The sequence below is a fragment of the Petaurus breviceps genome, unplaced genomic scaffold (genome assembly GCF_028583685.1).
Source record: "Petaurus breviceps papuanus isolate PSGF00001 unplaced genomic scaffold, PetGlider_PUasm1.0 90845, whole genome shotgun sequence".
In the NCBI taxonomy this organism is placed as follows: Eukaryota; Metazoa; Chordata; class Mammalia; order Diprotodontia; family Petauridae; genus Petaurus; species Petaurus breviceps.
Window position 1 is genome coordinate 26,374,901 of NW_027187359.1, and position 27,754 is coordinate 26,402,654.

The 27,754-nt window shown below is 39.5% G+C and overlaps 1 protein-coding gene across 9 annotated transcripts in view; it reads right to left on the bottom strand.

The window, feature by feature from the left end:
• The window catches only part of ATP6V1C2 (ATPase H+ transporting V1 subunit C2), a 67,085-nt gene extending 61,403 nt beyond the window's left edge, over positions 1–5,682 (bottom strand). For 2 of the 9 annotated variants that reach the window (XM_069072258.1, XM_069072255.1), the window contains exons 1-2: positions 5,320–5,682; positions 2,691–2,852 (exon numbers count right to left, since the gene is read on the bottom strand). In XM_069072258.1, coding sequence (XP_068928359.1) covers positions 2,691–2,822 — 132 coding nt within the window. In that variant the 5' untranslated portion in view covers positions 2,823–2,852; positions 5,320–5,682. Of the gene's footprint in view, positions 1–2,690; positions 2,853–5,319 lie in introns of those variants that run through there. The other 7 variants (XM_069072259.1, XM_069072256.1, XM_069072263.1 and 4 more) reach the window with 4 other exon arrangements.
• Between the last annotated feature and the right edge of the window lie 22,072 nt (positions 5,683–27,754).

Below are 27,754 nucleotides of genomic sequence, written 5' to 3' on the forward strand. Positions count from 1 at the left end.
AATGTTTGCTTGGTTGATTCCAGATGTCTGTTTACTATTTCTCAAGCATTCATAGCTCTTATTTCTATGGTGCTTTTTCCTGACAACAAAATTCTGTGAGGTAAGGAGTATAATTGATGAGGTACAGGCTCTGGGAACCCCCTTGAACTCTGAATCTTCTTATTTGATGAGGCATTTGTCTGAGGCCATAAGCCTTTCACTGTGGCCCAAAACTCAGTTACTAGCCTAGCCCTTCCCACCCTAGATCCTCCCAAAATATCTATACACCTTAAACTAGACCAGCCCTTCAGTCTCATCTCTGGAGGCTAACTCCAGCTACTTCCCACCCTTAATCCCTCATCTCTGGAGTCTGACCTCATTTGACTCCTCCTGAAGACCCTCCCCAAACTCCTCCTCTAGACAACCCCTAGATTCCTCCCACAACCTTTCTGTATATAACACCCCATCTGTCCTCCATGAGAGAGAGAAGGCAGGAGAAATGATCTAGCACAGACTCACTCTGTGTCAGATTATTCTGGCCCACTTATCTAGTACAAGCATCACAGATACCCAGACTCCTTAAGAGGTGGCACAGTGAGTACAGCACCAGCCCTGGAGTCAGGAGCACCTGAGTTCAAATCCGGCCTCAGACACTTAACACAAAAACTAGCCATGTGACCTTGGGCAAGTCACTTAACCCCAAATTCCCTCCAAAAAGCAAAAAAAAAAAACCAGTCTACTCATTATGGTGAACCTTTAATAAACTTTGCTTTTCTTTGGCTGAGAGAAGATTTGAGTCAAATTCTTTTGGCAAGACCAGGCAGGTTGGTATTTTGGGATCTTGGCCACCCCTAACCCCGAACCTCAACATAATCACACTAAATGTGGATGTCCTGTGCCCAGTAATCTGCCTTCTAAGGCAGTATTACATATAAATAGACCTACTTTCAAGATAAAACTATTGTGCTAATATAATATATATTGATCTTAAATTTTACTTTGGTAATGTAATATGATGGAAAGGGTGCTATACTTCCAGTTAGAAAAGAATTGGGGTTCAAGTACAGGCTTTGATATTCATTACCTGTGTAATGCTAGGCAAGCCAGTACCTTCTTAAGCTTCAGTTTCTTCTTCAATACAATGGAGACATTAAGGGCTGCTCTATTGACTTAAGCTTTGTAAACCTTAACAGCACTATATAAATGGGAGTTTTTATTTCCCCCTGCTAGTGACTCCAATCTCTCCAGTTCTCACTTTCATCCTGGGAAGGAATACATACAGCTAGTCCCAGTCGGTGTAAGAAGTCAGTCAAGGAAGGAATTAATTAATTTTGCAAAACTATTTCTGCCAGGACACACTTCATACTAATGGAGAGGCTGAGGCTTGTGGATCACTTGAGCTCTGGAGTTCTGGGTCAGAATAGGGGTAAAACCATCCAGTGCCTATTCTAAGTCAAATACCAGTATGGTGAACTTCAAGGAGCTGCCTAAGGAACCCAGGGCAAAAACGGAACAGGTCAAAGCTTCAGAACTGATCAGTAATGGGTCTGTGAGTGGCCTCTGTACTTACAGCCTGGGTGTGACAGGGAGAGACCTGGTCTCAAAAAAAAGTCTTATGCAACTAAGCACTGTGAATTCAAGAATGTTTCTCTTTTCCTATTGAATAAGGGGTATGGTAAAGTTTACTCAATGACAAGACATATGGGAACCAAAAAGTGATCTTGGGCATGAACACTGAATTTCTTTCGCTTCATACCTTCCCTAAAGTGGGTCAAAAGTACACTTAAGGATGGAGACAAACAAGGCAAATTCCAAACTATAGCGTATTGTTAGTCCTTACCAGAAAGCATTAGAATGGGAATTTGAGATAAGAGATCAGAGTTTAACTCTGACAGTCAGACTTCTGGAAAACTTTCAACAGGGAAGAAACAAGTCTTTTCAAACAAAGATGGAACTAGCTAGTTCCATCTCTAATGGGACCCACCCACAACTAGGAGATACTGCTCTCACCTTATACAAAAGTTTGCTAGCTATTATACAGAAATAATTTCTCTGATCTCTGTTATCCATTCCTTTCTATGATACCACAATTAATCTGAAGACTTCTCCTGTTCCTAGTTCTGCAAAACCAGACATTTCTACCACCCATTATTGGCATATGTGATATAGAAGAAAATTTGATGATTCTGGGTTAAAATCTTGCCTTTGATGCACACTACCTGTGTAACCCTTTCATTTAAACTCCTTGGGCCTCTGTTTACTCATCTATAAAAATGAGCTGGTTAGTCAGTGGCCTCTGAGGTCCATTCTAGCTTAAGATATAGGATCCTATGGCCATTTGCTCTTGATGGTCATTTTCTACTTTTCATTTTTCCAAAGGACCATTCTTGATAGATGGCCTTCACAGTACCATCTCATTTTTTATAGGATCATAAGTTTAGAGTGGGAAAGGACCAAAAAGTCATGTAGTCTAACCCTCTCATTTTACAGATGAGGAAACTGAGGCAATTATGTTAAATGACTTGCCTAAATCATAACTCAGATCCTCTTACACTATAATGCAGCACTCTTTCCACAAGACCAAATTAACTCTCTTCTTCCAGGATGCTAAAATGAGGAGCAGTTTTTCCCCTTCCTCTCCTTAATTATTGCTTTTTTTTCTTTCCTCCCTCCAACCCCTCCCCTAGATCCTCCATTTTCTAGGATTTTACCTTGAAGTCAGGAATGGCAAATTTGGTGTTATGGGACAGATTAGATTTGGACGTTACTGTGTTCATCCGTTCCAGAGCCTGCAAATTCTCCTTATCTCCAGGGGCAGAAATTAGCCAAAATTCTGACGACATGCTTGAAGTCTTGCCTTTGAGTCAAGGTTACTGAGCAAACACAAAAAAAGAAAACCAACATATAAAAGAAAAAAGTGTAAGGACCTTCTACCTGCTTTTTTCTGTTCCTAGAACTAACCTGTCACAGGTAGATATGGTATAGTACAGGGAGAAATAGACTCAGATTGGATTTGGATTCAAATCTTTGGAGGCAGCCAGGGTTGAATCATTGCTGAGACTTCAGGCAAGTCACTTTCTCTCTCTGGGTCTCAGGGCTTACCACTGTAAAATGATGGAATTCAACTACAGTTTGGTATTGATTATGATAAACTGTAAAGAGAGTTCAAAGGAGAACAACCAGGATGGTGAAAGGCCATGAGTTTAAGTCATCTATTTTGGTTGAAGGAAATGGGGAAATTTAGCTCAGAGAACAGTAGACTCAGGAGGACAAGGTAACAAATAATTAAAACCTTTAGCACACTACCTGGCACACAGCAGGTACTTAATAAATGTTTATTAACTGATTTACTGATTGAAGTAGAAGGTGAATTCAACTTGTTTGGTTTGGCCTCTGAGGGCAGAACCAGGAACAATGGATGGAAGTTGTAAAGAAGAAAATTTAGGTTTGCAATAAGGAAAAACCTGCAAGGGATTAAAACTGCTCAAGGGTATAATCAGCAGTCTTAAGAGATGACAGGTTCCCCCTCCACTGAGGTCTTCTAGGAAAGACTAGAGGACCACTTTTCAGGCATATTGTTGTAGGTACTGCTCTTCCGTATGGATTGAACTAGATAGACACTGAGGTCCCTTTCACCTCTAAATTTTGGGATATTAAAAACTCCTTTCCACTTTAAATTCCATGGTCCTAAAGCAGTCCGCTTACTGAAAGATAGGAAGTTATCTAGTCCCAAGGGCTGTGAAGCTCCAAGACTAGTCAGGAGCTTGGACTGACTCCTGAATGTCAAAGAAAGGCTTTAGCATTGCCTTCTTTCTTGAGGTTATTCCAACTGGTTCCTGGGGAGAAGGAAGAGGAAGGTGGTGTGAAGGTGGAGGTGGAAGAGCAGAAGGAGGTTTTCCATTTCCTTTCCCTCCACCCCATTCCAGTGACAAATCCCCATATGACCTCATAAAAACCTGTAATAATCAGGAAGCCTAGCTTGGGAATTGACATTCCTTTAATACAATATCCACCTTTTGAATAGACTGCATGGACTTTCAGAAAAACTAATTTTGGGGATGGAAGGGTGCGATATCAAGGTAGGGGGAGAAGGGGAGTAATAGAGATGGGATTTCCCTCCTTTGGGAAAGAAAACCTTAGTGGCATAATTATTGGATCTGGAGTCAAAAGGCCTGGGTTTGAATTCTGGCTCGGCCATTTAGTATTTATTTTTGTTGTTTTACTTTGAACAAGTCATTTTCCCTCTGTGCTTCAAATTCCTTGTTTCTAAAGTTAAAGGAGTGAAAAACATAATTTATGCATCCTTGCAATTCTAACATCAAAGATTAACTACAGACCCACAGAAATGAACAAACTTTTAAAATCTGATCTTCAGAGGATGGGGCACATCTTCCTTTCAGAGAAGTAGCTTATAGATAGCCTGGTTTCTAACTCCTGGTACCTAGGAATTTCTACCCAAGTGTTCTTACCACTAAAACCTATTAGTTCTGCTCATTCGAACACAAATACACCCACACACATTTCTTCTTTCCATTGTCTCCCCTCCCTCTAGGTGTTTATCTGTCTTTCCTTCCCTTCAAGTACCTCCTCCTTTTAATACCTGCTTAGATGACCAAAGTGGGAGGTAAGATGATTCTATGTGGACTTAAAACAAAACAAAACAAAATAAATAACCCCCGAATTTTACTAAAAGAAACAATCTAATTCTTTGAGTCAGTTTTAAGTTGGCCAAACCCAATCGTTTTTAAATCCATTAAAAACAGCAAAAATTTCAATCCGTCTTTATTGCAACAATCTGGGGATGGATTGTCCCTATTCTCAGGGAACTGAAGAGGTGCCACCTGCAAATTTAATTGCCTGATGTTGAAGTGACAACTCAAAAGATTGTCAGCTGGAAAAGAACTTAAGAGTTGCCTCATAGTTCCCTACGAGAGGCAGCGAGATGTAGTGGTCTTGGTTGGCAGACGGGGTTCCAGTTCGTACTCTGACCCTTACCAGTCTTGTGACCTTCACCTCTGAACTTAAGTTTCCCCGCCAGTCAAAAACGGGTAATACTACCTGTGCTCACTGCCTCGAAGAAGTGTGTAGAGGGAAGCAACTGCTAAACCTGAAAAAGCTGTAGAAATGTGAGCTGCCTGGATCCTGGGCTTCCCATTCAGAAATGACGGAGAACCAGTCCCCAGAGTAAAACTGAAGCCAATATAAGTGTGGGTGGAAGTTTCCTTTCCTTCTTTTCCAGGTCTCCAGATCGCGAATGGTCTGGGTTCTCCCGACTCGCTGGCTCCCTTCTTTACCCACCCTCTCTCAGCAACACTTTCCCAAATTTCTTCCGGCACTTACCTGGCATAGAATGAGGGGGGCTCGCATGCCAGGGTGCGTGGGAAGGACTGAGGGCAGAGAGACTGGAGGCTGGAGGAGGACGCGAGCTCCGGTTCTGGACGAAGCGTTCTATTCGCCTGGGCAGCCTTGCGGTGGAGGTACCTCCGGCCCTGAGGGGAGTCACTTCGGGTACTGCGGGAGGCGGGGGGATGAGGGCGGGGCTGGGGCGTGCTGGGCTGCCTCCCGCAACTGGCTGCCGGGGTCGCTAGAGGGCAGGTGATACCCCCTTTGCCCCGATCAATCCCCTATGCGCGCGAGCCCCGGCTCCCAGGCGGTTGCGGCTCCAGCTGCTCCCGCCGGCCCCGCCCCGACCGCCTGGCGTTTTATCCTGGAGCAGCCGCTCGGGAGGTGGCTCGACTGCCCCCACCTGCTTGCGGATTTGCATACGGTACCAGGTCGCCTGGCGCAGGGCCCCTGTAGGCTCTTTCCGACTCACCTGGACTTTCCCCCTTCCATCCTAGGCGCCTATGCCACCGAACTGTCAGGGCATCATCAGAATAATAGCAGCTGACATTTCTATAGTTAGTGAAGATTTGCAAAGTATTTTCTTCAGAATAACTCATTTAAACTTCACAACTACTCTGTGAAGACATCATTGCCCCTCGTTTTACAAGTGAGGAAACTGAGGCTAAGAAAAGTTAAGTGATTTCCTCTGGGTCACAGAGCTGTCTGAGGTAGTCATTACACACACACACACACAAACACACACACACACACACACACCCCACTCCTATTAAAGAAGTCATCGTGATAATGATATCATGGGATTTTGTTGTTCAATCATGTCCCACTCTTCAAGACCACTTTGGGGTTTTCTTGGGAAAAGATACTAGAGTTTGCCATTTCCTTCTCCAGCGCATCTAATAGGTGAGTGAGGAAAGGAAGGAAGGAAGAGAGAGAGAGAGAACTTTAAGTCGTGTCATGAACTTGATGTCATGGTCCTCTTTTAAAACGAAGGACAAACACAACCAGTGAGTAGACTAAGCTGCCTGAATGGGCCCCAGCCAGTTGGGTAACAGCTCAGCTCATCCTCTCCCTCTCCTCCCCTCCAAAGGAAGGTAAATTTAGATGTCCAGAAACTGTCTAGTTAATGGGGGTATACTAGTTACATCTCTCTCTCTCTCTCTCTCTCTCTCTCTCTCTCTCTCTCTCTCTCCTTTGTCTCTGTCTGTCTGTCTCTCTGTCTCTGTCTTTCTCCCCTCCCACTCCCCCCCTTCACAAAACTTTAAACACAGTTCACTCTGCAGCTCAAAGATTGGACCGAAATAGGTCCCTGCCCACACTTCACTTAATGACTGTGTTCTGGGCTCTCCAGGCTTACAGTGAATGTCAATGGAAACTGTTTCTTTGGAACTGCAACCCTGAGGGTCTTCCCTTCCCAGCATGTTTTCTTTTTCTAATTAAAGGGGCCATCCCTTGACTCACTTCTTAAAGAGGCCCATTCAGTGAATAGCCATTACCTCTTTCTAAGTGAGTACCTAAAAGGGCCAGGGTCTCCCTTTGCATCCTGGCCCATCTTCAGTCATCCTAATGAATATCTTGCCACTGGACCCACATGGCTCTGGAGGAGAAAGTGAGGCTGTTGACCTTGCACAGCCCTCCTTCACTCAAATCAAAGTCAACTGCAAGTCACACCATCATTTCCCTGATGTCGTAGTCCTCTTCAAAAACGAAGGACAAACACAACAACCTTATAGATGAGGAAACCGAGGCAAACAGGGTTAAGTGACTTGTCCAGGGTCACACAACTAGGAAGTGTCTACAGCTGCATTTGAATTAAGGTCTTACTTTTTCCAAGCCCAGTGCACTATCCACTGTGCCACCTAGCTTCCCTAACCATGGAATTTTCATGGGATTTAAATGTTCTGTAGGAACTGAAGGGGAACTTAGAAGGTCATCCTTCTAAGGATTTCATAAATGAGGAAACAACCTCATCTGGACAAGTTTCAAACACAGGTGCAAAGACTCCAAAGGATTATTTTTACTGAACCTGCCCCTACCCTGCTCTCAAAGCACTTTGCACTCATCTATTTTTTTTTTAATTGTTAACTTTAGGGGTGGCTAGGCAGCACAGTGAATAGAGCACTGGCCTTGGAGTCAGGAGAACCTGTGTTCAAATATGGCCTCAGATACTTAATACTTACTAGCCGTGTGACCTTGGGCAAGTCACTTAACCCCAATTGCCCTGCCTTCCCCCTCCAAAAAAAAGAGAGAATTTTAATTGTTAGCTTTAGTTTTTAGCATCAATGTCATTTCTGAATATATTCCTCCACCCTCCTCTACACAGGAAATCAACAAATCAACATGCTTTTATTAAGCTCATTACTTGCCAGGCTCTGTACTAAGCACTGGGGATATAAATAAAGGTAAAAACAAAAACAGACCCAATCCTCAAAAAGCTTATATGCTAAGGCAACATACAAACAATTACGTTGAGACAAGATATATACAGATTAAACTGGAAGTAAACTCAAAGGGAAAGCTAGCTTAGGCACTGAGGGGGGATAGACAAGAGTGAAATTAGAGAGAGCTGGGTTATAGGAAAATGCTTTTAGCCCTAGGTAGGATTTGACCTAAGTCTTGAAGGAAGCCTGGGAAGTCAGGAGGAGGAGCCAAGAAGGTAGAACATTCCAAGCATAGCAAGCTATCCCATTTAATGAGAGAGACAGAGACCAAGACAGAGGACAGAAACAGACAGACAGAGAAATGCAGCCCAGCAAAACTAACCCAATTATCAAAACAGCACTTTATATTAAGTGATCCTCACAACTGTGTGAAGTCACAGGGATTATTTCCCCCTATTTTGGAGATGAGAAAACTAAAGCCTGGAGAAGTGTCCATCTTCACATGTGTAAGAGTCACGTGTGGTATTCCTATCTAGAAGGTCTCTATTCCAAGAGTTCCATTGTGTCCTACTCAACACTAAAAAGTTCCCCTAAATCCTGCTTGCCTTAGCTATTTTACAGTTTAATTTAGCTTAAATCAATCCAACAAACAAACATTAAATGCCTAATGACTGGTGTATGAAGATTGGACCACAACAGGTCCCTGCCTAAGCTCCACTTAATGGCTGTATTTTGGGCCCCCTTGGCCCAAAGTGAATGTCAATGATAACTGTTTCTCTTTGGAACACCAATCCTGAGGGTCTTCCCTCCCAGCATGATTTTTTTCTTTTCTTTTTTTCTAATTAAAGGGTCCATCCCTTGACTCACTTCTTAAAGAGGCCTATTCACCGAATGAGCCTTTACCTCACTTCCAATTTGAAAAGACCTTAGCCTAAAAGGGCCAGGGTCTCCCATTGCATCCTAGGCCATCTCCAGTCATCCTTGTGAATATCTGGTCACTGGATCCAGATGGCTCTGGAGGAGAAAGTCAGGCTGCTGCCTTGCACAGCCCTCCCTCCCTCAAACCAAAATCAACTGAAATTCATGTCATTATTTCCCTGATGCCGTGGTCAAAGGACAAACACAACAACTTGTGCTTATTCTTGGGGGAGTTAGGAAGATGAGACAAAATACTGATAACTATAATTCACAACTAGAACAAATGTATTATTCATTCAGAAACATTTACTAAGTACTTACAATGAGGAAAAACACAAAATTCGATGATAGGGGATTTGTTCAAGGAATCACAGAATCTCAGAGTTAGAAGAGACCTCAGAGGTCATCTAATCCACCTCCCACCTGACCAGGAATCCCTCTACATCTTCAGCAGATGCTCATCCTTTCATACCTAGAATAATTATAGTGAGGAAGAACTCAGTACCCCCTGAGGCACCACATTCCACTTTTCAATAGCTCTAACTGTTAGAACATTTTTCCTCAGATCAAACTTAAATCTACCTTTTGCCACCTTTGACCCATTGCTTCCAGGTCTGCCTTCTGGAACCAAGAACAACAATAATTCTGTAATGCTGATTCTTGCCTGACCTCAGGCAAGCCACTTAAACTCCGTGGGTTTCAGTTTCCTCATCTCTAAAAAGAGAGGTTTGGTCCAGATGACCTCAAAAGTCTTTTTCAAGTCTAGATCGATGATTCCATAATCCTAAGTCTCATCATCCCCTTTCAGAATATTAATTTTCCACAATACTTGAAGATGGCTAATAGTCTTCAATCTCTTTATGCAGTCCTCATATGATATTGATTCCAATCCCTTCAACCAGCCTGGTTACCCTCTGAACAAACCTTCTCTGAAAGTCCTTTTCTTTAGCTTATTAATGTTCTTACTAAATGTAGCACCCAGAACTAAACACAGTAGTCCAGGTATGGTCTAATCAGGACAGGGTACAATGAGACTGTCACCTCCTGTTTTCTGGACACTGTGTTTAACTAATGCAACTTAAGATAGCATTAGCTTTTTTGGCTACCATAATTTGCTACCAACTCACATTGAATTTGCAGTTCACTAACAACCTCTGATCTTTTTTCATATGGATTGCTATTTAGCTATGTCTCCCCCAGACAAAACATTTCATCTTACACACATAGGCCCTCAATAAATTCTTCTTGAATTGGGTAGAGGGCTGTACAACCCAGTAATATGTGAACTCTAAGATTTATTGTTGTTCAGTCATTTTTAATCATATCTTACTGTTCATGACCTGATTTGGGATTTTCTTGGCAGAGATACTTGGAGTGGTTTGCCATTTCCTCTCCAACTCATTTTACAGATGAGGAAACTGAGGCCAACAGGGTTAAGTGACTTGTCCAGGATTGTATAACTTGTCAGTGTCTGAGACTGGATTTGAACTCAGGAAGAGGAGTCTTCCTTCCTTCAGGTCTAATACTCTATCCAGGGATGGGAAACCTTTAGCGTCGAGGTCCCATGTGGCCCTCTAGGTCCTCAAGTGTGACTCTTTGACTGAATTAAAACTTTACCGAATAAATCTTCTTAATAAAAGGATTTGTTCTGTAAAACTTGGACTCAGTCGAAAGTCCTTAAAGGCCACATGTGATCTAGGCACTGCAGGTTCCCCACCTTATCCAATGTGCCACCTAACTGCTCTAAGCTCTGAGACAAAAAATCACTATTAATTGGGGAATCTGGGAAGACTTCCTGGATAAGGTGGCACGTAGGCTTTTAAGGATGGGTACTAACAGATGATAGCAAATCACTCCAGTATCTTTGCCAAGAAAACTCCACAAGTGGTCACAAAAAGTAGGACATGACTGAAAAAACTACCAGGTGAAGATGGGAAAGGAGGACATTCCACACAATAAGAAACAACTTAAGAGACTTGTAGAAGGAGGAAAAGGGAGAACAAAGACCAGTCCAGTTTGGCTAGAGCATAGTGAGTGGAGGTCAGTAATATGCAATGTTTGGGAAAATAGGTAATATTAGATTTTGGAGGTCCTTGCCTGTCCTAAAAAGGAATTTAGCAATCCTCGTCCTCCTTATCCATTCAATTATTTCTGCAGAGAAGAAACTTGACATAAGGGGAAAGGGATATCATCTCTGCTTTTAAACTTCTCTGCCCATTATGTTTACCATCTATATCTTCTAGCGCAATAGGAAGAGCACCAACTCTGGAGTCAAACAGAGGACTGACCTCTGACACACAGGAGACCTTGGACCAGTTGCTTAGCTGCCCTGGACTCCATTCCCTTCATCTGTTAAGAGAGGAGGTTGAGCTAAAAATCCTCTGAGACTACTTCCCTAAAATTCTAGTATTCCCCTTAAAAGATTAACTTTCTTATCACAAGGAGAATTACACAGAATATAAAATATTTTCTAGTTTTCTCTCTGTCTTTCCCTTTCTCATTTTTTCTTTTCATTTATAGCCTAGGAAGAGAAATAACAAACCTAACATATAGGGGACAAGGGTAAAGAACTATGATGTGTTTTTCCATTTTATGGACTCCTTATTTGGGCTCTGCAATGGACCATCACCTGAAGAAATTCAAGTTAGTGAAATTCAGAAAGGCTTATCAAACTGAAGAGTTGATCACCTGGTCAGGAATGTTTTTGAACATCACAATTCATGAAGACTGCCGATTGAGATTGAGAGCTCCATCTCACGAGAGCATAATGGATCCTTGAACTCTTAAAAACATTTTTACCTGCAACATTGTCATTGCTAGTATTAGAGTTCATGGTACTGAAACAAAGTGCCTTGAAGAGATAAATAAATTAACCTCACTTACCCTCCTGCAATTCAAAAGATTTACAAAGTACAGATCACCACTGGTCTGTGACTTAGTAGATAAGTACTAAGGAGTTATCTATAAAGCACATTGAGTTTAACTGACTTGTCCAGGTTACACAGTTAAATGTTATTTAATTATTAAATATCAGAAGCAGAATTTGAATCCAACTCTTCCTGACTCCAAGTCTGATCTCCTATCATTATTATGCCAAACCGCCTATCTGTATATTAAAATAGTATACTTACACATATGCAAAAATAACACTGACTAATAATAACAGTTAACACTTAGATACTATCATACAGTTCATGTGATCCTTTAGGTACAATTTTCAAGTACAGTACTTTACTCATTTTATCTTATTACCTATAAGTGAATATATATAAACAAAAATAAACTTGCTATCCTAAATGAAGGATATTTGCTGTATTGATGTGGTTTCTGAGTTTATTTCTAGTTCATCTAGACCAGGGCTTCTTCACCATTTTTGTGTTATGGATTCCTTTGTAGTCCGGTGAAGCCTATGCACCATTTCTCAGAATACTGATTTTAAATGCATAAAATAAAATACTAGGATCACAAAGGAAGACAATTACAATGAAATACTGATACTGCAATTTTTTTTTTTTGCTTTTTTTGGGAGAGCAATTGGGGTTAAGCTATTTGCCCAAGGTCACATGGCTAGTGTTAAGTGTCTGAGTTCTGATTCCAACTCAGGTTCTCCTAATTCCAGGGCCCGGGCTCTTATTCACTGCACCCTCGAGCTGACCCTGCAATATTTTTTAAAAAACAAGTTCATGGTTCCCAGGTTAAATACTTCTAAAAGTTTTCATAACCTTGCTCCCTAACCCCCCATCCACCCTTTTTGAAGTTTCCCGTCTTTGATGATTCTTTTCTCTCCTGCCTTTCCTTAAGGCTGAACTCAGGTGCCACCTCTTTCAAGAAATCTTCCCTGGAAGACTTCTTTCTCCCATACGAGAACGTTATTTCTCTGCCTCAAAATTTCTCATAACACTTTATCTGGATTTCTCTTTTGAACTTAACACATTATACCTTATGTCATATTTATACCTTGTATAAATATGACCTTTCTATTAGACTGTAAATTCCTTCAGAGCACAGGGATGTATCAATATTTTTTGTATCTTCAGTCATAGCACAATGTACTACACATAGTAGGACCTTAAAAGCCATTTATTAAAAAAAATTATATTACTTGCATTTTAATTACTTCTTTGTAATTTGATCACTGACAAGCATATTCAAAAGTCAAACAGACCATCTCAGGAATGTTCCCAGTGATAGCTTAGGAAAAAAAGTAGAAATCATAGATAATGCGTTTTCTCAAGAGTAATCTCAGGAACCTAAGAGAACCAGTAAATACCAGGGCTTCAGACTGAGGGAAGTATTTTCATTGCTTTTATTTGGGGGCAGTGGGGGTTGGGAGGGTAGATAGAACAAGAGAGGCTTTAGATTATATTTGACACTTTATTGAAGATAGACTCCCCTTGAAAATAAAAATAGCTGCTTTGCAGAGTTATCCAGGTTTTCTTTTTATCCAGTTTTCAAAGCTTTCTGAAGGTAGGAGGGGACAAATGCATAGTGCTGGGGAAAGTGCCCTGGACTTGGAATCAGAAAGCTTGGGATCTCACTTTGACAGGACTGCTTACTAGCTGTCTGACCCACATTGTATAATCTCAATCTCCATTTCATTTATGGTACAATGAAAGAGTTGGACTATGGCATCTTTCATTCTGACATGTACATTCTAAGATCCATTCCAGTTCTGATATTCTCCATGTCCTACAGATGCCAAAATGTCTTTCCAAAGGCACAGTCCTGACCATGTTGATCTACTACTGAAAAAATCTCTAATGCCTCTAATGTCATTGTCTATAGGATAAAATGCAAAATTCCTCCTCTGACATTTAAGGTCCTCAATAATTTGATTTTTGCTTAGCTCTCCAGACATTTCAAATGAATCCCTTTTATAAAGCAGCTCAGAGAAACTAACTGCACAGCACTGGACTCAGGAAGACCTAAGCTCAAATTTGACTTCAGATACTTATTAGCTGTGTTACCCTGGACAAGTCACCTAACTACCCTCAGACTCAGTTTCCTCATGTGTCAAAAGGGAGTAATAATACCTACCTTCCAGTGCTGTGAAAATAAAATGAGATATTTGTAAAACACTTTGAAAACTTTAAGGTACTGTATAAATGCTAGCTACTTTTATTAATATTAATAATTTTCAAAACTACATTTCAATTAAAAGGGACTACAAATTGCTTCCTGAACATGATACTCCATCTCCCATTTTTGTATATTTCCACAAACCATACCCCAGCACCTGGAATTTGCTCCCTCCTCACTCCTAGGACACATAATCCTTTTCTTTCAAAGCTCTATCCAGATGCCACCTCTACCATGAAACTTTCCTTTATTTCATCGCTTCTCCTTCTATTTTTTAGTACGGTATTTATTTTTTATACTTTTTTTTTATCTCTCAGTTGAATGAAAGCTCCTTGTAAGCAGGGACTCTTTTTTAAAAATTATTTATTTATTTTTAGTTTTCAACATTCACTTTTATAAGATTTTGAGTTCTAAGTTTTGCTCCCCCAAGATGGCATGCAATTGGATAAAGGTTATACACATAAAATCATATTAAACATATTCCCATATTAGTCATGCTGTAAAAGAAAAATCAGAATAAAAGGGGAAAATCATGAGAAAAAGAACAACAAAGAGAAAATAGTATGTTTCAATCAGTGTTCAGACTCCATAATTCTTTCTCTGGATGTGGATAGCATTTTCCATCATGAGTCTTTTGGAATTGTCTTAGATGATTGCATTGCTGAAAAGAGCTAAGTCTATCACAGATGGTCATTGTATAATATTGCAATTACTGTATACAATGTTCTCTTGGTTCTACTTACTTCACTCAGCATTAGTTTATGTCTTTCCAGGTTTTTCTGAAATTGGCCTGTCCATCATTTCTTATGAACAACACCATTCCATTACATTCATATCCCATAACTTAGTCAATCATTCCCCAATTGATGGGCATCCCCTCAATTTCCAGTACCACAAAAAGAGCCGCTATAAATATTTTTGTACATATGGGTCCTTTCCCCTTTTTTATGATCTCTTTGGGATACAAAACCAGTAGTGGTATTGCTGGATGAAAGGATATGCACAGTTTTATAGCCCTTTGATCATAGTTCCAAATTGCTTTGGAGAATTGTTGGATCAGTTCACAACTCCCCCAATAATGCATTAGTGTTCCAATTTTTCCACCTCTCCTACAATTAGCATTTTTCTGTTTTGTCATGTTAGTCAATCTGATAGGTGTGAGGTGGTACTTCAAAGTTGTTTTAATTTGCATTTCTCTAATCCATAGTGACTTAGAGCTTTTTTTATATGACTATAGATAGCTTTAATTTCTTCCTCTGAAAACTGCCTGTTCACATCCTTCAGCCATTTATCCATTGGGGAATGACTTGTATTCTTATAAATTTGACTCAGTTCTATGTATATATTTTAGAAATGAGGCCTTTATCAGAGACACTGGCCATAAAAATTGTTTCCCAGCTTTCTGCTTCCCTTGGCATGGACTCTTATTTCTATATTTCTAACTTCACTACCTAGCAAAGTGCTTTGAATAGAGTGGGTACTTAAAATGTATTTGTTTAATTGAATAAAATCCCAACTCTGTGACATTCTGTATTTCTAGAATTGAAGCTACTAATGAGTGGAGATATGCTCCACTTTTTGTTTCAATCTGTACTTGGTTGAAGAGGCTGCTTAACTCGACTATGCCTCAGTTATTCCACTCTCAAAAGAAGCTATGACACATAATGCTTTATTATGTATTATTATTATTATTCAGTATTATAGTTAGTCTTCCTTGGTTGGAAGTTGTAAAAATGTTTTAATCTTTCATAAGATAGATCTATATAATACAAGTTCTGTGTAATGCTGAATGTAATTCTTCTCACTTGGGACAGAGAGAGAGAATGTAAGGCACACTGAGTACTGAAAGGTAGCTTTTGGTTCACACTCATCCTTATGAGGCCATTCGTGGGTTCTGGATTGTCATAGTAGAAGGAATATTCCCAGCACCTGCACTCTTTGCATCATTATTATTGAGACACTAACTAATTTGAATTAGTCAGTTCTTGCAACATCTTCATGAGGGAGGACACCCTGAAACTTAGAGATGAGGAAACCAAGGTACAAAAAGAGGATAAGTGGCTTCCAGGATCACCCAGAAATAGTGATATGACTATACTTATTTGGTCTCTCTCTAATCCCATGCTTTGCCCAGACACCTGTAGGAGGACTAGAGGACTGTGACATCATTCAGGAGGGATCAATGTGCTTTCCTTTTAGTTTCAGCTGTGGGCACATTTTGCCTGATTGTCTTTCATTTTTTCCCCCTCAGTCAGCAAGCAACATGTTTAGAAGTGGTTCCCCATGTACTTGCTGCCCCATTTCTACTGACACCCTGACTTCCTTTAAACTAGTTTGTTTTAACATCATAAAAGCAGAATCAGGCACAAATTACTTAATTGTAATATATAATTAATGAAATGACAGAAGCATCAGGGAGAGGTGATGTCCCTTTCCCTATCAAGGAACAACACCCAAGACTTTGTAGTGGGGGTGGGAATGAGGTAGTCCTTCTGGCATGTAAAAAAGGAATGCAATGTTTGAGAACTTTGGGGGTTCAGCTGGTAATGGGTTACACTAATCTTTGTGTGGTGAGTAGCTTTAGGTTATCAAACCCTATATGTGTATGTGTGGGTGGAGTGCCAGGCCAGGTGGGTGTTGGGGTGACTGCTCCTTGGGCTGGGAGTGTGGCACTAATTATAAACCTACCAATGGGCTGAACCTGGGGAACTGTAAGCTGGGTGGAACCAAGGCCCTTGGCCCAGCCTTCTGAAATGGTTACTAGTCCTGGTCTGGGAAGCCATTGGGGTTGGGCATACCAGTAGAGAGAAAAAAATATGACATGGCATAGTGGAAAGAGAACTGGATTTAGAGCCAGAAGACCCAGGCTCTAACTTCTGTCTGCCAATTACTATCTGTGTGACCTTGGACAAGTAATTTCCTTCTCTGGGTCTAGTTTCCTCACATGTAAAATGAGAGCAGTAGTTTAGATTAACTCTCATGTCCGTTTTAGTTTTAAATCTCTAATCCAAACATGAAGGTATCTGCCCTATGCCAGGGATATAGCCTAGGAAAGTTTATCTTAGAATGAGAAAGCTTTAGTGATACCTAGCTATTCAGTGGTAATTTATTAGCATTCTCATAAATCTCTGCATAATTTCTGAGTTTTCAGCCCTTTCCTCATCAATAAATATGACTGCATAGAATCTCAAAGTACCTTGTAATTTGCTTTAAAAAAAAAAAAAGGATGGAAGTTCTAGAGGCCTGCCATGTTTTGCTGAAAACACAGACTAGAAAGATTAGAGAGCTCATGCCTTTTTGTACAAGTAATAACATTGAGAGAAAAGAAGGGAAGAATCATTAAGAGAGGAATAACTGAGGTACAGTCTTTTGAAAGGGGAATAAGCAACCTGTCCAACCAAGTCCAGATATAAACTGAAAGTGGAGCATATCTCCACTCATTAGCAGTTTCAATTCTGGAAACATAGAATGTCAGAGAGTTGGAATTTTATTCAATCAAACAAATACATTTTAAGTACCCACTCTATGCAAAGCACTTTGCTAGGTGGTGAGGTTAGAAAGATAAAAAGAAGAGTCCCAACCCAAAATAAGCTTTTATTTAACTCAGAGATTACAAAAAATATGCAAAATTAAAGTACAGCAATAGGAAAAGGGTTAAATAAAGAAAAACTTCATGGTGGAGGTAGCATCTGAATAGTGCTTCAAAAGAAAAAGATTGAGTCCTGGGAATGAAGAGGGAGTGAATTCCAGGTATTAGGGTATGGTTTGTAGAAATATGCAAAAGTAAGAGATTAAGTGTCATGTTTAGTAGTGCTAGATAACACCTTTTGTGTTATTAGAGATTATCACAATATTTCATAGGACCATATATAGATCCATGGGTCTAGAATTGAAGAAAATGCAAAGAACATCTTTTCACAGATGAGGAAACTCAGGCTCAATAGATTGACTCCCAAAATCATGCAGGTACACCTGTAAGGCAGTAGAGAGGTAAGCTAAAGGAGATAAGTAGCAAAGTGTAGTGAAAAGAACACTGGACCAGAGGACCCAGATTTGATTCTTGGCTTTCTGACTAACTCTAAGTGACTGGTTAAGTCATTTAACCTTCCTAAGCCTCAATTTCCTCATTTATAAAATGGGATTGGAGGGACTCGATGAGAGCCTCTTCTTGCTCTCCATTCGAGAATCCTATAATTTGTTCTGTTTCATGATCTATGGACCCTTCTTGCTTAGGTTGGTTAGAAACAGCACAGAGTCTCATGTGGAAGTCTGTCATAGTCCTAGGATGACTTTCCTGTAAGCATATCTATTTTATAGCAACTGATGACAGCTACAGAGATGATGTGATTGCATATAATAGAGTCAAAGTAATTAGTGTCTGAATATAAATACCTCTTGTAGATAAAGAACCAAAGGCAAGAAATGATTTCTCAAAGCTCAAGCCCTGAGTAACTTTATTTGCTCTTAAAAACAAATAAAGTTACTATTGTGCTATAAGAAATGAGGAGCAGACGGACTTTATAATAACCTGGAGAGACTTATATAAACTGATGTTGAGTGAGGAGAGCAGAACCAGGAGAACTTTGTACACAATTACAGACACAACATATGTGTGATGACTAACTTTGATAGACTGGGCTCCTCTCAGCAATGTAAGGTTATAAGGCAACTTCAAAGGACTCATGATGGAAAGAGATGTCCACATCCAGAGAAAGAACTACAGAGTCTGAATACAGACTGAAGCCAACTACTTGCTCTCTTTCTTTTTCTTGTTTGGTTTTGTCTTCTCTTTCCCATTGTTCAGTCCATTGCTTATAATCCTTCTTTACAACCTTACTAATGTTTAATGTGAAGGTATTTATAGATCTTGTATTTGAGTGCATGCTGCCATGGCAGGGGGGGGGGGGAGAGGAGAGGGAGGAGAAGAAAATTTGAAACTCAAGGGATTGTGGAACTGAAAACTAAAAGTAAATAAATTAATTTTAAACAAATAAAATTTAATATGATTGTAGATGTATAACTTATATCAGATTGCTTGCCACCTTTCAGAGAGGGAGAGGAGGGAGGGAGAAAAAAATTTGAAACTTAAAATCTTATAAAAGTGAGTGTTGAAAACTCTCTTTACATGTAATTTGAAAAAATAAAATACTATTAAGTGTGTGTGTGGGGGAACAAATAAAAATCCCAAAGCAACTGATATCTTGATAAACTCATCTGTATCAAATATTGGTTAAAAAAATTTTAAACAAAAACATGGATTCCTCTAAAGGATTTAAACCTTTCCTGTCCCTCCCTCCTTGTTCTCCTTCCTGTATGCAGATCTGTGTTGGTTATACTGAGGCATTCCTCCCCACCCCCATTCAACAAGCATGGCAATGGAATCAGGTCAGAGAACCTGGGTTCAAACCCTGCTACTGATACTACCAGTGTGACTTTGGGCATTTAAATTCCCTGGGTCTCAGTTTCCTGACCTGAAGAATGGATAGATTGGGTCCTATTGTATGCTCGGTACAGGGAATACAAAAACTAAAATGAAATAGTCCCTACCCTAAATAAACACATATTCTGCTTGGGTGACAGAATGTACTGTATACAAAAATAAATATCAAAATATTTGTTTTTAAATGTTGGCTAGTCTCCCTGAACATTTTTGTTTGTTTCCCTTTTTAATTCTTGGTTATAAGAGATGGTCCTCTGAGGAGGAACTTTATAAGAAAGTGGAGATGATATAAAAACAAAAGATGCCAACAAATAGATAAAAAGACAGGCAAAATGATAGATAGATAGATGAATTAATTGATGGATGGATGGATGGTTAGTGATATGGTTGGGGAGGGGGCAAGAGAACCAGCTCATTTCCTATGGGGAAATAGGATAATGTCATGGTAGTCATGAATCCTGCCCAGCTCTATGGTAGCCTCAGGGAGTGGTGGCCACACTCCAGTCTCCACCTCCACCCCCACCCTTCAAATGAGACAGAATATTTTTCCTGCCTGTTTGAAAGGTCTTCCAAAGCAGCCTGCCAGCAGAGGAGCGGAACCTCTCCAACATTAATTATATATGTCTTTGACACTGCTTTCAATCATACCTCATAGACATACAGTCACATTATTTAGTTTACATTAAGTAGAGCTCTGTATGTGTACATGTATATGCGTTCAAACGGATTTCTACTAAATCCCTAAAATATTTTTTTCTGAAACAACCCTTCCTCCTGAGGGGGAAAGGCAGACCACCTTTTCTGGGAGGGAAATCAAAGATGGTAAGAAGGTACCAATAGCCTTTTATTATCATCAGTATGGTTGCAAATACTGCCTTGGCCAGATGTCCCAGAATTGCATGTATAGTTGGCACTGGCCATGCATTCCCTTTAGAGAGATGGCACGGGGCCAGCAAAAATCTATGCAAGATCGAACTGTCCCATCTGGTTTGAGAACTAGAACAACGAGGCTAAGCTAGTCAGTGTGTTGTTCTTCAACCGCTCCCAGGTGGTTTATTTTCTGGACCTCTTTAACTATTACTTAATAGAGACAAACCTTCAGGCATCAATCAGACTCCCTCTCCAGATTAGCATGAGAGCCCAGCTGAAGCTAGAGGTGAATGAAGATGATTTCTTCCCCCTCCAGACCAAGTCTTGCTGGAAAGTTACCAGATAAGTCTTTCTAGAGGAACACTTAGGAGAGAAGAGTGCATAGGAACTAGCATCTCTGGGGGTTGACAATTCTCAAATTTTCACCTACATCACCCGAATAGAGTTTCCATATCATAATGTAGTTTTAAGGCATGAATGTGGTACATAGGTACAGTACTAACATTTTTGTAACATTTTAAGGCTTGTAAAGTACTTTTCTTATAACAACTCTGTGAGATAAGTGGGACAATATATTATCACTCCCATGGTCCAGAAAGGAAAATTAAGACTTTGAAAAGCTAAATCACTCACTCACAGAGTTAGCAAATACATGAAGTTGGATCTGACTTATCTGGGGGCAGCTAGATGGTGCAGTGGATAGAGTTTCAGGCCTAGAGTCAAGAAGACTCATTTTCCTGAATTCAAATCTGACCTCAGACACTTAAGAGCTGTGTGACTCTGGGAAAGTCATTTAACCCTGTTTTCCTCAGTTGCCTAATCTGTAAAATGAGCTTGAAAGTGGAAGGGCAAACTCTTCCATCATCTTTGCCAAGAAAACTCAAAATGGGGGCGGCCAGGTGGCGCAGTGAGTAAAGCACTGGCCTCGGAGTCGGGAGGGCCAGAGTTCGGTTCCAGCCTCAGACACTTAACACCCAGGCAAAAAAACTAGCCGTGTAACCTTGGGCAAATTAAACCCAATTGCCCTCCAAGAGGCAAAAGGCAAAAAAAACAAAACAAACAAACAAAAAAGGAAACCCAAAATGCAGTCATGAAGAATCAGATAGGACTAAAAAGTGACTGAACAACAACAAAGTAAAATATGAGCTCTAGTCTCTTGGACCTGGGTACAAACCCTGCTTGATATACTTCTTAGCTGTGTGATTGGGGAAGCCGATTAAAAGCTACTATCATACTTTAAGGTTTGCAAAGCATGTTAGACATGCTTGTTATTTGATCCTCACACAGCCCTTTGAGATCAGTACTGCTATCCCAGTTTTACAGATGATGCCAAGAATGGTTAAATAACTTGCCCAAGGTCACACAGTATCTGAGGCAAGATTAAAATCTGTTTTTCCTAACTCCAAGAGTCTTTCCACTGTGCCACCTAGTTGCCTCACTTAAATTCCCTGGGCCTGTACTCATTTATAAAACGATAAGGGTTGCACTTAATGCCCTATGAAGTCCATTTCAGTTTTAAATCAATGATTCCTTTTGAAAACCAAGTCCATTACCCAGCTACTATGTTATTCTGCCATTCATCAGCTCCAGGTAATTTAAATATGGCATCTCAATGATCTATTCTATATCCTTATGAGTTAAGAACAAACATTCTCATTTTATATCCAGCAAAGATAAACTAAAACAGAGTACTTTCCTTCTTAATTTACCTAGCATCTTGAACACAAATCAGCTTTGAGCAGCTAAGCAACATAGTGGATAGAGTGCTGGGCCTGAAGCCAGTAAGACTTGAGTTCAAATTTGTCTTAGTTATTATAATATAAGCTGTGTGATCTTGGGCAAGTTACTTAACCTCTGTTTGCCTCAGTTTCTTCAAGTGCAAAAATGGGGAAAATACCAGAACCTACTTCCCAGGGTTGTTGGAAGGATCAAATGAGATAATATTTGTAAAGCGCTTAGCACAGTTCTAGCATGTTAGATTCCATATTAATGCTTATTTCCTTTCCCTCCCTTCCCAATTTCTCCTCCCCTTTTAATTCATTCACCAATCATTCTTAGAGCTGGGAATTTTTTCTGCTCCCATATCTACCTTAAAAGGCAATAAGTATAATAGAAAAAATATTATTTTTGGAGCCAGAAAATCAAGTTTGCCACTTAATAGCTTTGTGACTTTGGGAAAGTCACTTTATTTTTCCAGCTTCAGTTTCCTTAACTGTTAAATGAAAGAGTTGGATGATCAGTGGTTCTCACTCTTTTCGAGTTTAAGGACTGATTTTTTATTTAAAACAATTTTGAGGATCCCCCACCATATAATAGTAAATATACTATTAGTATGTATTGATTAAGAAAATATATATTGACAAAAAACTACTTTGATTTAGTAACGCTTTTAAATGAGTTTGTTTTTATGCATCCCAATAGTATACATTCAAACAATAGTAATATATGAATAATATATAAATATGTATATTTACATATATGGTTGAGATATTATTTATGTAGTATACAGAAGATATGTTCACTTATTCTTTGTGCTGACTCCTTAAATGACATGGTCCCTTTACAATAGCTCCATCACCCTGCAAGGGGTCCAAGTTCAAGAGGTCCAGAACTACCTCGGCTGGATTAGATGATTTCTGAGATCCTTTTTAGCTCTAAGTGTTTCCTTTCCTTTGAGATTCAACTCAGGAATCAGCTCCTCAATGAAACCTTCATTGATCACCTTTCCCTACCCCCTCAAAATGATAATCAATTAGTTAATTAACAAGCATTTATTAAGCGACTATAACATTCCAGGAACTAATGCTAAATACTAGACGTAATGAAAACAAAAATGAAATAGTCCCTACCTTTAGAAAGCTTACTATCAGGGGAAAAAATATTATAGCCAACATAGATAGAGTGATTTAAGGTTTACAAAGTTATTTGCATAAGTTATTTCATTTGATTTTCATAACAACCCTGTGAAAATATTGTTATACTTATTTTGCAGATGAAGAAACCTAGGCTTAGAGAAGTTAAGTGATCTACTTACCAATGAACACACAAAATTCAAAAAGCACAAGTTAAACTCAAGTCTCTCCTGACTGCCAGGACAGTGTTCTCATGACACCACAGTGAACTCACCTCACTTCCCTCACAACACTTTGTCTTGACTTCAATTTTGCCTCTACCACACTCTCCCTCATATCATAATTATTGTTGTAGCTATTATTTCTACCCTGGTGGATTTCAAGCTTCATGAGAGCAGGGACTTTCTTGTACTGATCTATGTACCCACAATACCCAAAACTATGCCTTGAATATAGCAGGTGCCTAAAAATATTTGTAGAATGTATTTGGCATTTATTTAAGAAATCTTTATTGAGTGAGAAAGATACTCTGCTATGAATTGTGGGAACACAAGGACAAATAAGATGTGGTTCCTGTTCTTGGAAGGTAGTCAATTAAGGGAAGAAAAATAGGTCCACAAATAATAATATCTAACATTTTAATAGTACTTTAAGATTTAAATATGCTGTCTCATTTGATTCTCACAACATCCTCGTATAAGTATTATTATCCTTGTTTTGCATTTGAGAAAACCAAAGTCGATAGAGCCCAAAGTCCCACAAATAGTAAGGGTAAAAGTAAGGATTCAAACTTGGGTCTTTCTGACTCCAAGTCCAATACAATATCCACTGCCCACCTAACTGCCTAAGACACATAAACTAGAGAGAGGAAGTGGAAACTAAAACCAGTTTAAAGGAAAATGAGAAACTCAACAAAGCAAAAGCACTTAAGGATCAAAATAGAAGAACAAACAAGAAAACTGGAAAAGATCTTCAGGGGTTTTTATAACAAACTTTTTTTTAATATCAAAGATAATAGAGCCACCACACTTAGACTTTAACATTAGATTGTCTTTGATGGTTAAAAAAAGAGTCTTCACACAGCTTTCCAGACAGTCCTCTTGGTAGACCATGTTGGTTGTGAAAAACCCTAGTACATTACCAGGTCTTCTGGAGAAGGACTATAATCATTCAAAAGAGTTTGGTTTAACTATCCATTCAGGAAAAAAACTAAATGGATGGAGAATGTCTATTGTCCAGATTATGAAATGAAGTTAGATGGACAACTGATCTAGACCCCATTTCATAGTATGTATGTATGTATATGTGTGTATGTGTATATTTATAATATATATATACACACATATGTGTGTGTATGTGTGTAATATACACCTTCACAGTCAGTGTATCCATTGGTAGCCTTATAATGTCATAATATAGTAAGGAAAGGTCCAACACATTATCAATGCCTTATGGCCAACTTTTGGGAAGACACAGACAAGAGTCACCCAGGATAGGAAGGTTTTGGTCTGCATCAGTGGGGGAATGTACATATCAATGGGACTACAGCCCTCTTGGAGTAATATTTGGAATCCATCCACTTCTTTGCAGTCATGCAGAAACACTACTTCAAACCCTAACAGTGTCTTCCTTAGATTATTGTAGTAGTCTTCTGCTAGTTTTCCTGTCCTCAATTTTCTAATCTAACCTTCACACAGCTATCAAAATTATCTTACAAATTCCTTCTTTCATACTGCTTCCCTTCAGATATTCTATAAACCAAGAAAATTGAACTGTTAACTGTTCTCTGATTTCATTAGGCCTTCCAACTCCAGACTTGCATAAATTTACATACACACATACAGAAACAGACCCCATGCACCTACTTATACAAAAACACACACACACACACACACACACACATATATATATATACATATACATGCATACACCCTCACACAAATGCACATAAACATACAGATATATACACACCCCATACCTAGGAAGCATTCCTTCCTAATCTGTACCTGTTAAATGATTTCTTTGCTTCCTAACCCTCTCATGCTTGCTACTTACTCTGTGAGTTCCTCCCTGATCTCAGCTAAAAATGATCTCTCTAAAGTTTTCTTATTGAACTTCAGATTTCTATTTGCCCTTATTACATTCTACTTTGTAACATGCTTTGTGTACGTGTGTGTATGTGTGTACACATTTCCTATATCCTCCTCCTAATTAGATTATAAGAGGCTTGATGACAGGGACTGTTGTTTATATCCCTTACACTAAACACGTTGCCTTGCATATACTAGGAACTTAATACATTATTATTGAATTGCATTGAATTGTTCAGGCATGAGACAACTGAAATCGCACTAGTACTAGAGTCGGAAAACTTGTGTTCAAATACTGCCTCTGCTACTTACTACCCATGTGACCTTAAGATAATCACTTATTCTCTTTGGGCTTCAGTTTCCTCAACTCTAAAATGAGGGGGCAATGTGCTAAGTGGCCTCTGAGGTAATTTTCAGCTTTGGATCCATGGGTCTATGCTTTTAGGTGATAAAAATCTCAACTAGAGTGGAGGCTGCAGTGGGACGGGAAAAGATAGGTGTGTGGCACATTGCAAAACATGAAATGACAGGACTTAATGACTTCATGAGTGGTATGAGGAGACAAAAGAGAAAGACGATCCAAAGATGACTAAGGTTTTAAATCTAGGTAAACCCTATTCATAAAAATAGGGAAGTTAAGAGGAAGACTTTGTTTGGAGATGAGGAAAAGATAAGTTTGGTTTTTAGATACATTGAGTTTGAGGTGTTGATAAGACACCCAAATGGAAATATCTAGCAAACAGTTTGAAATGCCATAATAGAGCTGAGGGCCTCAAATAGGACTGGAAATATGGATGTTAGTCATCTCAATAAAGATAAGAGATGAAGTTGTGGGAATGGATGAGGTCATTGATACTGGGAAGAGAAGGTTTTGTTTGTGACAATGGAACCCTGGGGAACTCCAACACTTAACATGCAGGAGGAGGAAGAAATTCTAGGGAAAAGTAATAAGACTGATCAGAGGAGGAGGAGAACCCAGTTAGTAGAGTGTCACAAAAGCCAAGAGAACATAGAGTTGGAAAAAGAAAGGAGTGGTCAAAATCATCAAATGCTGCAGGCCAAGGTGAAGAAGAACTAAGAAAAGAAATGTTGATCTAGTCATTGGAGTTTATTTATGGCTTTTAGTCTATACCATTTCATCTGCTTACTTTGTGCCAGGAACTTTTGCTAAGTGCTGAGAATGTTGTTATTGTTGTTCAGTTGTGTCCAGCTCTTCATCATCCCCACCCTCACTCCCTGCAATTTGGGTTTTTTTCTTGGCATAATGGAGTACTTTGCCATTTCCTTCCTCAGTTCATTTTACTGATTAGAAAACTAAGGCAGACACGGTTAAGTCACTTGCCCAGGGTCACACAGGTAGTTAGTGTCTGAGGCCAAATTTGAACTCAGGTCTTCCTGACTCTAGGCCCAGAGCTCTATTCACTATGCCACCTAGCTGCTTAAGGGGTGTATGGGGTGTTCAAGGAAGCCTAGCACCTCTGGTGAGAGGACTTGTCAGTTCCTTTTCAGGGCTACCCATTCAGTGTCCACCTTTCACACAACTCTTACCTGTATGTGCAGTGGCCCCACCCTAGTAAAACCATCTCAGCAGGCAGGTTAAATTTATTCCAGAATAACCCATAGGTCTCAAACTCATTGATGAGTTAGAGGGATGTCTAACCCAAACATGTGAAGACTTCCCTCAGCCAAATGGGCAGATGAGAACAATTTGTTCCAACAGCTATGAAGGTGACTGAAGCAGGTTCTGTGGAGCACTTAGAGCTTGGTCAGATGTCAAAGTCATCCAATGCATTCTGGGTCATCATCAGTTACATCCACTTTTGTCTTGCCAAAGGACTTCAATGACTCTGAATGACACAGTCAGACTGATGACTTTGTGCAAAGCTATTTTATTTAAATCCAATTCACATGCAAGTCGAGACATCACCTTGTGACGTCATTGGTCCTCTTTGAAAATGAAAGATAAACAGCAACAAGAAAACAGTTTCAATTGAGTAATGAAGGCAGAAGCCAGATTGCAAGTCATCAAATGAGATAATAAATGTAAAGGGCTTTATAAACCTTGATATATAAGGTGGTACAGAAATGAAAGCTGCTAATTTCATTGATATTAGTTTTTACTTAATTTTCTTTTTTTCAATTTGTTAATTTATTTATTTTTAGATTTCAACATTCACTTCCATAAGTTTTGAATTTTCTCCCCCTCCTTTCCAAATCCGATATAGGCTCTACACATACATTCCTATTAAACACATTTTCACATTAGTCATGTTGCATATTAGAATTATAATGAATGGGAAAAACCATGAGGAAGAAAAAACAAAACAAAACAAAAAAAAGAAAATAGTCTGCTTCGCTCTGCATTCAGACTCCATAGTTCTTTCTCTGGATATGGATGGCATTTTCCATCATGAGTCCTTTGGAATTGTGTTGGGTCCTTGCATTGCTGAGAAGGGCTAAATCTATCAAAATCATTTATTGCACACTGTGGCTATTACTGTGTACAATATTCTCCTGGTTCTGCTCATTTCACTCAGCATCAGTTCCTATAAGTAGTTCCAGATTTTTCTGAAGTCTGCCTGCTCATCATTTCTTATATACTTATAATAGTATTCCATTACATTCACATGCCACAACTTGTTCAGTCATTCCTCAATTGATGGGTATCCCTTCAATTTCTAGTTCTTGGCCACCACAAAAAGAGCTGCTATAAATATTTTTGTACATGTGGGTCCTTTTCCCATTTATATGATCTCCTTGGGATACAGCTCTAGAAGTGGTATTGCTGGGTCAAAGGGGAAT